This window comes from Lindgomyces ingoldianus (assembly GCF_010093535.1).
Source record: "Lindgomyces ingoldianus strain ATCC 200398 unplaced genomic scaffold BDR25scaffold_32, whole genome shotgun sequence".
In the NCBI taxonomy this organism is placed as follows: Eukaryota; Fungi; Ascomycota; class Dothideomycetes; order Pleosporales; family Lindgomycetaceae; genus Lindgomyces; species Lindgomyces ingoldianus.
Genome location: NW_022985193.1, coordinates 305,680 through 316,845, shown reverse-complemented (window position 1 = coordinate 316,845; position 11,166 = coordinate 305,680). Strand labels below are relative to the sequence as shown.

Sequence of the window (11,166 nt, the reverse complement as noted above, 5' to 3'; positions counted from 1 at the left end):
AAACTTCTCTGCTCTCCCTCGTTACACGGAGTGCCACCCTGCTTAAGTTAGAGCCTTCTACACAATCAACGTCGTAGTATCTACTCTGACGCTTCTGCTTCGTTCGCCGGATAGATTACCGAGATACCGCAGGCCCACGACATCATCGCAAGGCAATCATACGTCGGCAACTCGGTCAATTCTAGATTTTTCTTCTGCTTAGCAGAAAGTTCGGTCGAGCAACTTGAGGCAATCCAACTCCTAAGCAGCTGCATGTGGCCTAGGCACTCCTTCGGAGCCCTTGTACCCACCCACTTCAGCAGATTTAGACCTCGATTCACTGATTTTCACCATCTCATGTCTCATCCCGTGATTGCTACATGGACGCCGCGACCTAGTCTGGGGCGAGACAAGTTCAAATTGACTGGCATGGTTTCTGGTGCACGACTTGGAGTGTGGTGGAGGTGGCCTTTAGATGAAGAGTATTGTTTATACCATTGTCTTCTTGGAATGTTTTGCTGGCACATCAAGCGAAGGGCTTGACATTGTTGATCAGGCTGAGGCGGAGTAAATTTTTGCCAGGCATGAGATAACCATGAACCGCCCACCAAGCGAATCTCCAGCAATTCATGCTACGAATATCTGCATCCACCAGCAGCTTCATGGATTTTGACTAGAGGGAAAGTAGGGCCTGAAAATGGGACCGGTCAGTCTTAGGATAGTCGCACCCCTCTACGCTCTTTGGGACTAATTTCAGGGATAAAATCAGGCACAATCAAAGTGGCTCAGGCCACAATCAGGCGAGCTCACGCTGAATTCACGCTGAATCATGTTGGCTCATGGCAAGCTTAGTGCTGCTCAGCCACGGCTCAAATTGCTTACTCATAACGGAAAAGGCCTTTGTGTGAGGTCACTTTGTCTCCGTGTATCTTGCGCCAAAAATGACTAATCGAAAGCCGAGTCAACGCTGTAGTAGCTCGGAAACAACCAAAAGGAATGACTACATAGCAGAAACAACGCGAGCAAAAGCAAAAGCGCGGCAATACTGAACTGTTCCCAAAAACATCTTCGCCTCAACCATTCGCCATAGTCGTCCTCATCGATCGGTCCGTACATATCCATAACCTCCGTCCTTGAAAACTTACATCTCAATTTTGCCCTCTCCATGGACGCCACGTAACACTCTGTCCGTCTACTATTACATCCGTCTTCTCCCACCAATCTAGTCTATGGTTCTCCACCAATAGGAGTCTTTTCTAGAGGATTGTAAAGCCATGCTCCCGCCGTAGATACTACCGATCTATAGCTCGTTTCAACGAGTCACAAGTACCCCATGCTCGCGAGATTCGAGAATTCAGTGAAGAATTGCCAGGGCCCTCAGAACATCATCTAGACTAACAGAATGGCCGCCTGGTACGATGTCTTTCCAAACCTCTTCTTTAATGTGGTCCGAAGCGGGAAGGAGACTGAAGTGTGGGCTTGGTTCGGACTTTAGCCATTTAAAATCATCAATTTGGTCCCATTGATTCTGAGAGACAGATATGTCGGGGGAGTTCTTTATGAATTAGGTTAGATGTGATATGATTGTGTTTTATGGGACAGCGAGAAAAGAAATAAAGATGGGTGGATGATAGATGATGGGTGGGGATGCGTACGTATTTCTCCGGCAGCGGCGCAAACCGAATCTCCTCGCAATCCTCGATGATGGGCCGACTTGAGCAGTGGAGATACACATCTGTGTTCCTGGACGCATGCATACGGAACTGGCGACATGCGGTTACAATTACACTGTTTTCCACGCTCGTGATATGGATTGGTCCAGCAACGTGTCCGCACACGATTAATGAATCCTTGATATTCTTCAGCGCCAATCCAGCAAAAGCACCGCCATTGGAAGTTGGCGGCGAAAGATCCACAACACAACGTCGGAGATTCGACACCGTTCCTGAACTTGTGGCGTGCGATGCAGAAGTAGGTAGGATGATATGGACGCCGCTATGATTCGAAATGGTCACGCTATTCGCGTTCGAGAAGGACGGTTTTCGGATTCCAGATACTTTATCCTCCTTTATCCCTTGAGGATTCTCGCCCGCGCACAGTTCTGGCTCTAGTTTTTCCTCGGATGGAGACATTTTGTCGAGTGGGGTCGGCGCAAAGGAGGAGTTCGCATTCGAGGTGTCGGATTGGTATCCAAGCACTCCAAGCTTGGTTTGTTGTGCGAGTTCAGCGACATCAGAGAGGGAGATGGCGGAGGGGTTCTTGCGCGCGGTTTTGAATTGGAATTTCTTGGGTGGCGCGAATGAGTTGCGGATGTTTTGTAGCTTTTCCGAAAGCGCTTTTATGGCCTGGAGATATCAGCTTTTAGTTATTGTATTTGGAAAGAGCTGGAGGATTATTAAGCTGTCAGCTTACTTCACCATAAGTTCGCTGGTCGTAGGCGGGTATGTAGCTTGAAGCATCCTTAACCTCGTGAGAGAGGCGCTCGATACCTGCAAGGCAGTGGTCGACCGCATCATTTCGCTCGCCGCCCGCGTAGGCGGTTTTGTTTAGACGCTCCATTTGCTCTTGGAGGTCTGCATTGCTTAGTCGAGTATGAGATTCTCAATATTAAAGCTTACCCGTGACCTCATGCTGGAAGTATCGGAAAAAGCGCTCCTTCAAGCTGGCCTCCGATGGCGGCTGTGGAGCTCCGGTAGAAGTCGCCATGGCGGAGATTGACACACTCTCTCGTAGGCTGGTGGAATATCTATTCTAGGCAAGTCCCTATTGAAGCCTACCTGTTCTCCATCCGCGGGGGGGCGCGCGTACGGTTTAGTTGATGGATGGTGGGGTTCTGCCTAAGTGGTGGGGTAAGTGATGTCCGTAACAGCTCTCCGAGTACGCATCACCGTACAGTGCCACAGCCGACATCTTATGGCAGACCCCAGATATTTGGAATGAAGAGCCGCGCAAAAGGCGCGTGGGTGACGGGCCAATTGGTGAAGCAGGTGGGCGTAAGGCGGCTGCTTTTTCTAAACCAGCGGCAAACCAGCAAACAGGAGGAAATACTCCGCGTTATGTGTTCAGGGATGATCACGCGCGTTCAGGGGAAAGCCACAGTAGGCAGGTAGTCTAACGGACGGTACCTAGAGCTCCCGTCAGATGCAAGAGCCACTTAGGTTTGACGTCGTTATCGATCATGTGTTGTTTGTCGCGTGTTTTCATTCGCAATCGATCAACGATCGATCCTCAACCATTCAGCCATCTCAGGTGATATGGGGGCTTCCAAACCCAACTACGTTGTCCAACAAGCACTAGGTCAGGCCAGGTCTTAGAAAACGCACGGCTTGGTCTCATTAAGGCAATACAACACAGCAGTATAAGACTTCATAAGTGTGAACTTTGTGCCACGAAACTGCGCACGGCGTCTGCAATTGCGGATCTTCGATTTTGGATCAATATATACACAAGCCAGTGGAGGCTTAGATCTCTGTGGTCAGCCTTTGCTCTTGCTTGACTAGACTCCAAGGAAAAGGTATTGGCTGCTGTGGCTGCGCTTACTGGTACGGACCTACGTCGACGCCGTACTTCTTCATCAATCGCTCTCGTCGTCTCTCCTCCCACCCTGGTGCATAGATACCTAGTACTCTTAGCTTGCAATTCCAAGTCGGAGTGAATATCAGACCTACCCCGGCCCTCGCCCAGTTGATCAATGGTCTCTTGGATCGGGCGCCGGCGGAGCTTCTTCATTCGCTCCTTTCGCTCAACCTCATCTTCCTCTAGGTCCTGTCCATATCTATATCCTCTGAATCCCTTGGTGTAGTAGAACGCTGACATGACCACAGCCAATGCAGCCCCAGATCCAAGCATCACCGGTATGCGTCTTCCTGTAGGTTATTAGCCAAGCGCTGTGAAGACATCGTGGACCACGTACTCGCTAGACCTACTACTGCGCCTCCCATGAAACCGCCAATTGCTTCATTATATGCGTCCTCTTTTGACCGGAGGTTGGCGGCAGAGTCACGAGAGAATTGATAAAAGGCACCAACACCGGCTATACCTCAATTAGATCTGCCCTCACCAAGGGTGCACTATGGATGCCAGTTCATACCAAATGTCGCAATTATGTGTCCTGAGCGGGTGATGATACCCATGGCGCCTACATTCTGCTTCCTTAAAGTGTTCTGCACACCGGCGACAATGGCGCCACAGGCGGTGGTTTGGAGGATGGTGCTGGCCGTGTTCGCCAGGGTATCGACTGGGTGAAAGGCATCGTGTTCGGCAGCCATGGCGGACGGGGTGGCGGCTGCGGATGGGGATGTCAAGAGCTGGAGGGTGTCTGGTGTTGCGGATGAGGTACCATCAGTCCACTCGCAGCTAGCCTTAGTCGGGCAAGGATTCTGCCACCGCCTTCGCGGCGAAAGTGCATGCATCACTGCCCTCCAGTGTTATAGTGTCTCAGCACGACGCAATTACTTTGGTCCAGTGTTTGGCCGCTATTTGGATTGATTCTAGAGCGTCCAAAGGCTTTTTAGTCCACGTGTCGCACGGCAGCTTATCTGGGCTTGCGTGGCGAGTGTTAGCCTGCCAGCCGCTCGAGGTTTCCAAAGCTTCCAGAGTTGCCGCCTGCTATGCTGCAGATGCACTCTCGTCCTCTTAATCTCCTCACTCTCTCTTCTGATTCCACTATCCCCCCATCTCCCACCACGGAGTGCTTCTCACCTCGTTGAGACTCCAGAGCTTCACTCTCTCTCCCCGGGTTTTCCGCCGTAGGACCCCGACAAAGTTCTGCGGTGGAAATGTCGACAAGGCCAGGTAACTACTGGAAGCTTGAAAAAAAAAAAACGTGGTGTACTAATGCATCTGTAATTGCTAGGTAAGACGGCGCCACGGCTGCTCCAGGATCTTCTCACCTACGATCCGCGACACGAAGAACGAGCCGGGCGCAACCTCCTCACTACCTCCCCTCCGCCCTTCGACCCCGACGATGACCCGGTGGTCGCCGTCCCTTTCCGCAACTGCAGGCACATATTCATGGCCAAAAATGAGCAGAGCGTGCTCCCCAAGGCTGGCGAGGACCCGTGCCATGAGACTGTATACCGGATTGCGTCCTTCTGCCAACAATGCCGCTGGCATCTGGACCTCATGGTCGACTTCCGCGACAACGGCTCCAAGACCTCCCCCTGCCGTTCATCGAGTGCAGATTTCCCCATACATCACTTCATCTACGAGCAGGAAGACACTTCGCAAAGAGACCCCTTTGGAAGGCAGAACGTTCCCCGAAGTTACCGGTTTCACTGCTCGGCGCCCACATGTCCTGTAGAAGTGCGCATACGGCTGCTGCCTCCCCGGTTCAGCGACCAACACATAACACTATTGACAAATCGAATGCACTTGAGGAAAAGGTGGGAGGCCGCGCGACAGATAAGCGGAGACCGTGCCGATGCGCATATGGCCCGGTCTGTGGATGCGCTGGACTTCCTGAGTACCTATCTACAGGACTCCCTATCGCCCCAGAAGGGAAAGGCTCGGATTCCTCTCCTTAATCGCAAGTTTCTGAAAACTTTTGGGAGAGATTGCGACGACATCCTTAAGGGCCTTGGATTCACAAATGCCGTCGAAATTGAAGATGATGGAAGCCATGCAGAGGTGTGGTATCTTCCTAGGCCTCCACCCGCTAGGCACCCATTAGACACGGACACAGCACGTACCCTAATCGAAGACGCGCGGTATGAGCTCATAACACTTATCCTCAAATATCCAGAGTCTGAGCGGCTAGGAGCCAGGAATGCGGTAAGTACGCCACAGCCCTCCATCAACGACATACAACGAGCGCTTGGCTGTTTGGGCTACGACAAGAAACCCATGACCCGCACGGAAGCACGCAGTACAAACCACGAAGAGGACCATCCATACTACGCTGGCTTGGGTGCCGTCGGCGACTTTTCAGATGCATTACTGCTATTTGCGTACGCTAGGCAGGTTGCCGTCGACCTGGCAAACTCAATGTACTACTTTGAGGCCTTGCGGGCGATTGCCGTCGGCAGGAAGAGTAACATGCTGGAAGAACAGGTGCAGATGTTGGCTTCACAAGGTCAGGCGGATCGAAAGGAGGTGGAGAAGGCATACCGATGGTTTGGCTTGGACGAGAGGCATTCAAGTCTTCTGAGTGATGATTTTATCATCGGGCAATTCAAAGCCCGCCTTGCAGACATCCCTCCTGCCCAGGTTGAAGCAGCGCGGAACAATCTTCGGACAATTGGCTATGCGCGCCAGAGTGAGAAAATACAGAACGAGGCGTCAAACGCAATCGAGACCTACGAGCAAGCTTTGTCATGGCTAGATCTGGACCCTGGACAGCCTGATGATTTTGTTATGACCATGTACACCTTAAAGGTCAGTTTCTACCGTGGGGAAGCGTCGTTGCTTCCCCTGCTCTTGGCGTCCACGCTCCTCTCACATGCCCTCATCTTCACCTTCACCTTCACCTTCACTTTCACCATTGCTCAGCCCCCCACGCCACGACACTCGCTAATTCTATTCCTAGACCAACGAAAATCCTAGCACGAAAGATATTGCCACCAAAGCAGTTCAAATCGTCGCTGAACACCGTAAAAGCCAGAGACTAGTGGACTTCCTTGAGAGAGGCGTTATGGAAGGCGACACAGAGATGGATGTGGCTGAGGCATACGCCCTTCTGGGCATCCAAGACAGAGCAAATGCCCTCGACGCTGAGGTGTTAGAGGCGACACGCGCAACATACGTAGCGAGCAACCCCGAAAGCGCGGAAAAGTACGAGAAAGCGTACCAATTGATCTGCAGAGATCAGAAAGACAACCACAAAACGCCAGCAAACCATGACTTCGGCCCGCCAAGGAAGACATACCCTCTGAACATCTGGCCGGTTGGCTGCCAGAACATTGGTAATACCTGCTACCTGAATAGTGTTTTGCAATTCCTATTCACCATCAAACCCCTGCGGGAGATGGTCCTGAACGGCGACGATCAAATGCAGGAGCTCACGGAGGAGGCGGTGGTTGGTAAAAGAGTGGGGCGAACCGCAGTGAAGCTTGATAAGGTCGAAAAAGCGCAGCAGTGTGAGTATTCCCTAGATCCCAAAAAAAAAAAAAAAACCTGCATGCTGACAGACACAAGTCGTCCTCGAATTAAGGAAGCTTTTTCGTCACATGATTACCGCACCGACCGACAGCGTGCGACCGGAGACCAAGTTGGCAGCCCTAGCGCTCGCGAAGTCAGAAACTATCGCGGATAAGCCAGCAGAGCCCAACGGAACTCACTCCGGACTGGGTGAGATTGGTGGCTTGCCAGTTGCTGGTCCAATGCCTCCCCCAGGCACAGCATATGAGAACCATGCCACGGATGGCATAGACTCGGTCATGGGAGACGATGACGTCGCCAAGAAGAGCGATACTTCCTCTACAGTAGCAGAGATAGATGTGGACGAGGACCGCATGGAGGTTGTTGTGACTGATGGTGATCAAACGAAAGCCCCAAGCAAACCCGAGCCACCATCCAGGCCTCCTCCAGTTCCTCCAAGACCGCAAACCTCCGCACAAGTCAGCGCGAGCATCAAAGCACTCGAAGCGGTTGCGCAACAACAAGATGCTGCAGAAATTCTCAATAATATCTTCGATCTACTATCTTGTGCAATGAAAGGAGAGGGCACAATGCGCGATGGCGAGCAAGTCGATTTGATTAAGAGGTTGTTCTTCTCAGATATAACCACCGTCAGGAAGCTGAAAGGTGTTACGGCACGCAATATGGCTCTTCAGGACAATCATCTCATCTCGCCTGGCAACAGAAATCGACCTCTTTATGCGGCATTGGACGACGAATTCAGTCTGATTGAGCTTGAGGACGTTACGTCAAAGGAAGAAAATGCAAAGGCGTCGAAGTACGAGTATATTGACGTGGCCTCACCCATCCAGATTGTGAACGTTCGGCGTTTGGTATTCGAAGGCGGCCGAAGCAAGAAAGACGAATCGCATGTTGCCCTGGATGAAGTTCTATACCTCGACCGATACCTCAACAAGACGAAATCTCTATCCGAAGAGGAGCTTCAAGAGCGCCGCGAGAGACAGTGGCAGCTTCAGCGGAGGCTGAAGGCGCTGGAGGCCCGTAAGGCTCAGCTGACTGAGACCGAACTTAAACTTAGTCTAGCGGATGCTGTGGACGGAGCTGCTGCTTTCGTCGAGGACCTTCAAAAAGCTGCGGAGGGAACACTGATTGATCTTGATGAGAATTCCATACCCACCTATCCCGACCTCGCAAATCAGATGCGTGATAGGGCGGTCCAGCTTCACAAGGAAGCTAGTACTCTGGACGAACAGATGAAGGAGATCGATATCCAGATCAACTCCATTTTTACTGATTGTACGGATCACCCCTACCGCCTACATGCTGTCTTCATGCATCGAGGCAGTGCCACTGGAGGCCATTATTGGATATTCATATACGATTTCCAGAAAAGGATATGGCGCAAGTACAATGACGATCGCGTTGACGAAGTCGAGGACCTCAAGGATATTTTCGAGCAAGAAGAGAAGAACCCCGCCACCTCCACCGGTATCGTCTACGTTCGCGCGGACCAGGTAGACAAATTAACGGAAGCAGTCCGACGAGAACCTGGTGAGGCGGGATCAGTTGAGGTTGAAATGAAGGATGCTGACGCGTCAGAATATCAAGATGTGCAAATCATCAACGGCATTGAGGAAATGCCGTAAGATATTCTACGGGGTCTTGCTATGCCGGTCTCATCTCCTTGCTGATACGCTTTCATAGCATTTCCTATCCGCAATGGTGGAATGATCCGTTCATCATAACGTCGTTTGAAACCGATTCTGACTTGGAGCAGCTGTTCCCTGATCGGGATCAGGAATCCGCCGGGTACAACTGCCTTGGGGAACCATTTGCACCCGCGGAAGAATATCGCTGGACATGGTACTCTTCCCCGGATCCTTCGGAGGATAGTGGGTAGCATTTGTTTTAGTGGCTATGAGAATGGTGAGGTTAAGCCTGTGGATAGTAGCAATATTTGCATCATCAGCGGTGGCATGCATGGCCCGGAGCGGGTACACACTCGTGTTTGGATTCCTTGGGAGAGCTATATAATTGCGAAGGGGTAATGGAAATTTCTCCTTGATTTTATTTCGTGTTTGGAAGGGGAAAGGGCGGAAACAAAGCATTAAGTCATGACGTGATGGCAGATTAGTGTTGATGCAGGTCATCTCGTCACTGCGGCTTTGTAGATGTCGAGGAGATACCCAGCAGTCGGTGCAATGGAGACTTCGGATGACAAACTACCAGATTCGCCGCGATGGTCATGGTTTCGAAGGGATGGATAACTTCGAGAAATGATGTGCTTTACAGCCTCTAAATCTACTTCGCGATTCAACAAACCTCTCAATCATGCCTTTAATGAAACAAACGGAAACAGGAGCCAGCGCTTTGTGGCGATGACTCTCAAACGAGTTGGTCATTTCTTGACGCTATTGCCAGCAAGCCATGAACCAAGCCACTAGTACAAACGCTATTCTAACTCCAAGTGACCAGCTATGCCCATCTACTCTATATTAATAACAATCTTCCCTCTAACCCTCCCTCCTTCCATGAACTCAAAAATCTTTTTCCAAGCTAGACTCCCTTCATTCAACACCCCTTTCACCACCTCCTGCACCACCACCTCAACGTTCCCCTTTCCCGCTAAATCAGCAATCTGCTCCAATAGCCCACTTTTAGAGTACAGCAATACGTTTGCGTACCGAGGGCCGAATATCCAACCTTGCAGATACCGTAATACTTGTGATGGGTAGGTGAAGTAGGTGGCTGGGCCGCCCATCGAGGTTCGCGAGGTTTTGTCGCCGACGATGGTTATATAAGCGCCAGAACGGTGGAGGAGGTCATGCTGAGATGTGTTATATATTAATGGGCATTCATGTGCTACGGATGCTTGAGTTGAGGGGGAATAAATGAGTCAGTCACATACCCAGTAACTGAACATCTCCGTCCCACCAACACAATCAATATACTCATCAAATTTCCTACCGTTAGGCAAATTACTGAGGAGAGTTTGAGCAACGTCTTGGGTAGTGTAGTCGATGATTTCATCCGCTCCCATGCGACGCACGAAGTCTGCGTTTTTGCTGGAGCAGATGCCAGTTACATGGCAATTGTATAGTTTCTTGGCTACTATTACTACGAGTCAGCAAACTTACTCTTCCTCCCACTTCTTCTTAGGCTGTATTCTATGGATCTGATCCACGGGTTTGGTAGGAATGTAGGGACCCGATGGAGACCAGGCTCACATTGCACACACCACATTCCTACGCCTCCACTTGCACCAGCTACAACCACGCGACGTTTCCCATCGACTTTATTTTCGGGTGGTAACCAGTCTAGACATGCAAATGCGGTGAGAGTGACTAGTGGGACGGCCGCGGCTTCTTGGTGAGACCAGCACGTGGGCTTTTTGCAGATGGGATCGGCGGAAGTGACTTTGATGTATTGGCTGAAAGTGCCGCCGCCGGTCTGTCAGTAGAACTTGTGTAAGCATTTTCTCGAATCTAAACCTTCCCTAGAGTAGGGGGCTTTGCGATAGTAATGGGTCAGGGAAGACGAGCCTACCGGTCGACTAAACAGTCCGAAAACATCCACTCCCTCCTCCCACTTCCCCTTTAACTCACTCCCCACCCCTACAATCGTCCCCGAGTAATCCCGTCCTATCCCTTTCTCTTTCTTGCCTGCCAGCCACCCTATCAACGGGTTTCCCCAGAGCTGGAGATCCACGGGATTTATCGCCGCCGCTTTGACTTTAATAAGGAGTTCGTTTGGAGAGGGGGGAGTTAAGGGTTGGTGGGTTAGGTGTGGGGTGGTGGAGGGTTGGGTATATGTTAGGGATTTGAAATTTGAAGGAGGAGAGGGGAGAGATGGCATGGTTGTGATTTAGAACTGTGTGCTGCTTTTAATCTGAAATCAATAATGGGGTGCGACGGAGATGAAGGAGCCCGTGTAAATCACTTCGCAAATAGCACACGAAGGAAGGGATACTGTAAACGACAAATGAAAAGCGATGTAAATACTCATCCAGAGGATCCTAGGTACTTTATTGCACCTAGCATCCCGAAGTGAGAAAGAGGGTTATTGGTCAATAGCCTAATGATGTTTGCTGATGCCCCACGGCCATAGGGC

The 11,166-nt window shown here is 50.9% G+C and overlaps 4 protein-coding genes across 4 annotated transcripts; 1 reads left to right on the top strand and 3 right to left on the bottom strand.

Annotated features, from left to right (window-relative positions):
- Positions 1 to 856: 856 nt before the first annotated feature.
- Positions 857 to 2,999, bottom strand: BDR25DRAFT_293127 (tubulin-specific chaperone c). The gene is made up of 4 exons (XM_033688696.1): positions 2,598 to 2,999; positions 2,392 to 2,552; positions 1,635 to 2,324; positions 857 to 1,534 (listed from the first exon to the last, which is right to left on the bottom strand). Exons 1-4 carry the CDS (start codon positions 2,683 to 2,685, stop codon positions 1,334 to 1,336), a joined length of 1,140 nt encoding a protein of 379 aa, XP_033543584.1. The 5' UTR covers positions 2,686 to 2,999; the 3' UTR covers positions 857 to 1,333.
- A 353-nt stretch (positions 3,000 to 3,352) lies between these two features.
- Positions 3,353 to 4,301, bottom strand: BDR25DRAFT_305958 (uncharacterized protein). The gene is made up of 4 exons (XM_033690528.1): positions 4,070 to 4,301; positions 3,893 to 4,012; positions 3,648 to 3,845; positions 3,353 to 3,598 (listed from the first exon to the last, which is right to left on the bottom strand). The coding sequence occupies exons 1-4, from the start codon at positions 4,245 to 4,247 to the stop codon at positions 3,516 to 3,518; spliced, it is 579 nt and encodes a 192-aa protein (XP_033543583.1). The 5' UTR covers positions 4,248 to 4,301; the 3' UTR covers positions 3,353 to 3,515.
- Positions 4,302 to 4,574: 273 nt separating this feature from the next.
- BDR25DRAFT_74505 (cysteine proteinase) lies at positions 4,575 to 8,749 on the top strand. The gene is made up of 4 exons (XM_033698982.1): positions 4,575 to 4,773; positions 4,835 to 6,354; positions 6,506 to 7,055; positions 7,114 to 8,749. Exons 1-4 carry the CDS (start codon positions 4,758 to 4,760, stop codon positions 8,700 to 8,702), a joined length of 3,675 nt encoding a protein of 1,224 aa, XP_033543582.1. The 5' UTR covers positions 4,575 to 4,757; the 3' UTR covers positions 8,703 to 8,749.
- A 792-nt stretch (positions 8,750 to 9,541) lies between these two features.
- On the bottom strand, positions 9,542 to 10,948 carry BDR25DRAFT_376878 (reticulon-4-interacting protein 1, mitochondrial precursor; the record flags this gene model as incomplete). Its single annotated transcript, XM_033697472.1, has 4 exons — positions 10,603 to 10,948; positions 10,284 to 10,506; positions 9,965 to 10,167; positions 9,542 to 9,883 (listed from the first exon to the last, which is right to left on the bottom strand). Exons 1-4 carry the CDS (start codon positions 10,909 to 10,911, stop codon positions 9,542 to 9,544), a joined length of 1,077 nt encoding a protein of 358 aa, XP_033543581.1. The 5' UTR covers positions 10,912 to 10,948.
- Positions 10,949 to 11,166: the final 218 nt, after the last annotated feature.

Bases quoted from the DNA above. Each gene is read 5' to 3' on its own strand.
- BDR25DRAFT_293127 (XM_033688696.1), bottom strand. From the start codon at position 2,685: ATGGCGACTTCTACCGGAGCTCCACAGCCGCCATCGGAGGCCAGCTTG. The intron at 2,553-2,597 runs GTAAGCTTTAAT...TAAGCAATGCAG, and splicing joins CTTCCAGCATGAGGTCACGG to ACCTCCAAGAGCAAATGGAG. The intron at 2,325-2,391 runs GTAAGCTGACAG...TGATATCTCCAG, and splicing joins ACCAGCGAACTTATGGTGAA to GCCATAAAAGCGCTTTCGGA.
- BDR25DRAFT_305958 (XM_033690528.1), bottom strand. From the start codon at position 4,247: ATGGCTGCCGAACACGATGCCTTTCACCCAGTCGATACCCTGGCGAAC. The intron at 4,013-4,069 runs GTATGAACTGGC...ATTGAGGTATAG, and splicing joins ACACATAATTGCGACATTTG to CCGGTGTTGGTGCCTTTTAT. The intron at 3,846-3,892 runs GTACGTGGTCCA...AATAACCTACAG, and splicing joins CGCAGTAGTAGGTCTAGCGA to GAAGACGCATACCGGTGATG.
- BDR25DRAFT_74505 (XM_033698982.1), top strand. The intron at 6,355-6,505 runs GTCAGTTTCTAC...TTCTATTCCTAG, and splicing joins TGACCATGTACACCTTAAAG to ACCAACGAAAATCCTAGCAC. The intron at 7,056-7,113 runs GTGAGTATTCCC...GACAGACACAAG, and splicing joins GGTCGAAAAAGCGCAGCAGT to TCGTCCTCGAATTAAGGAAG.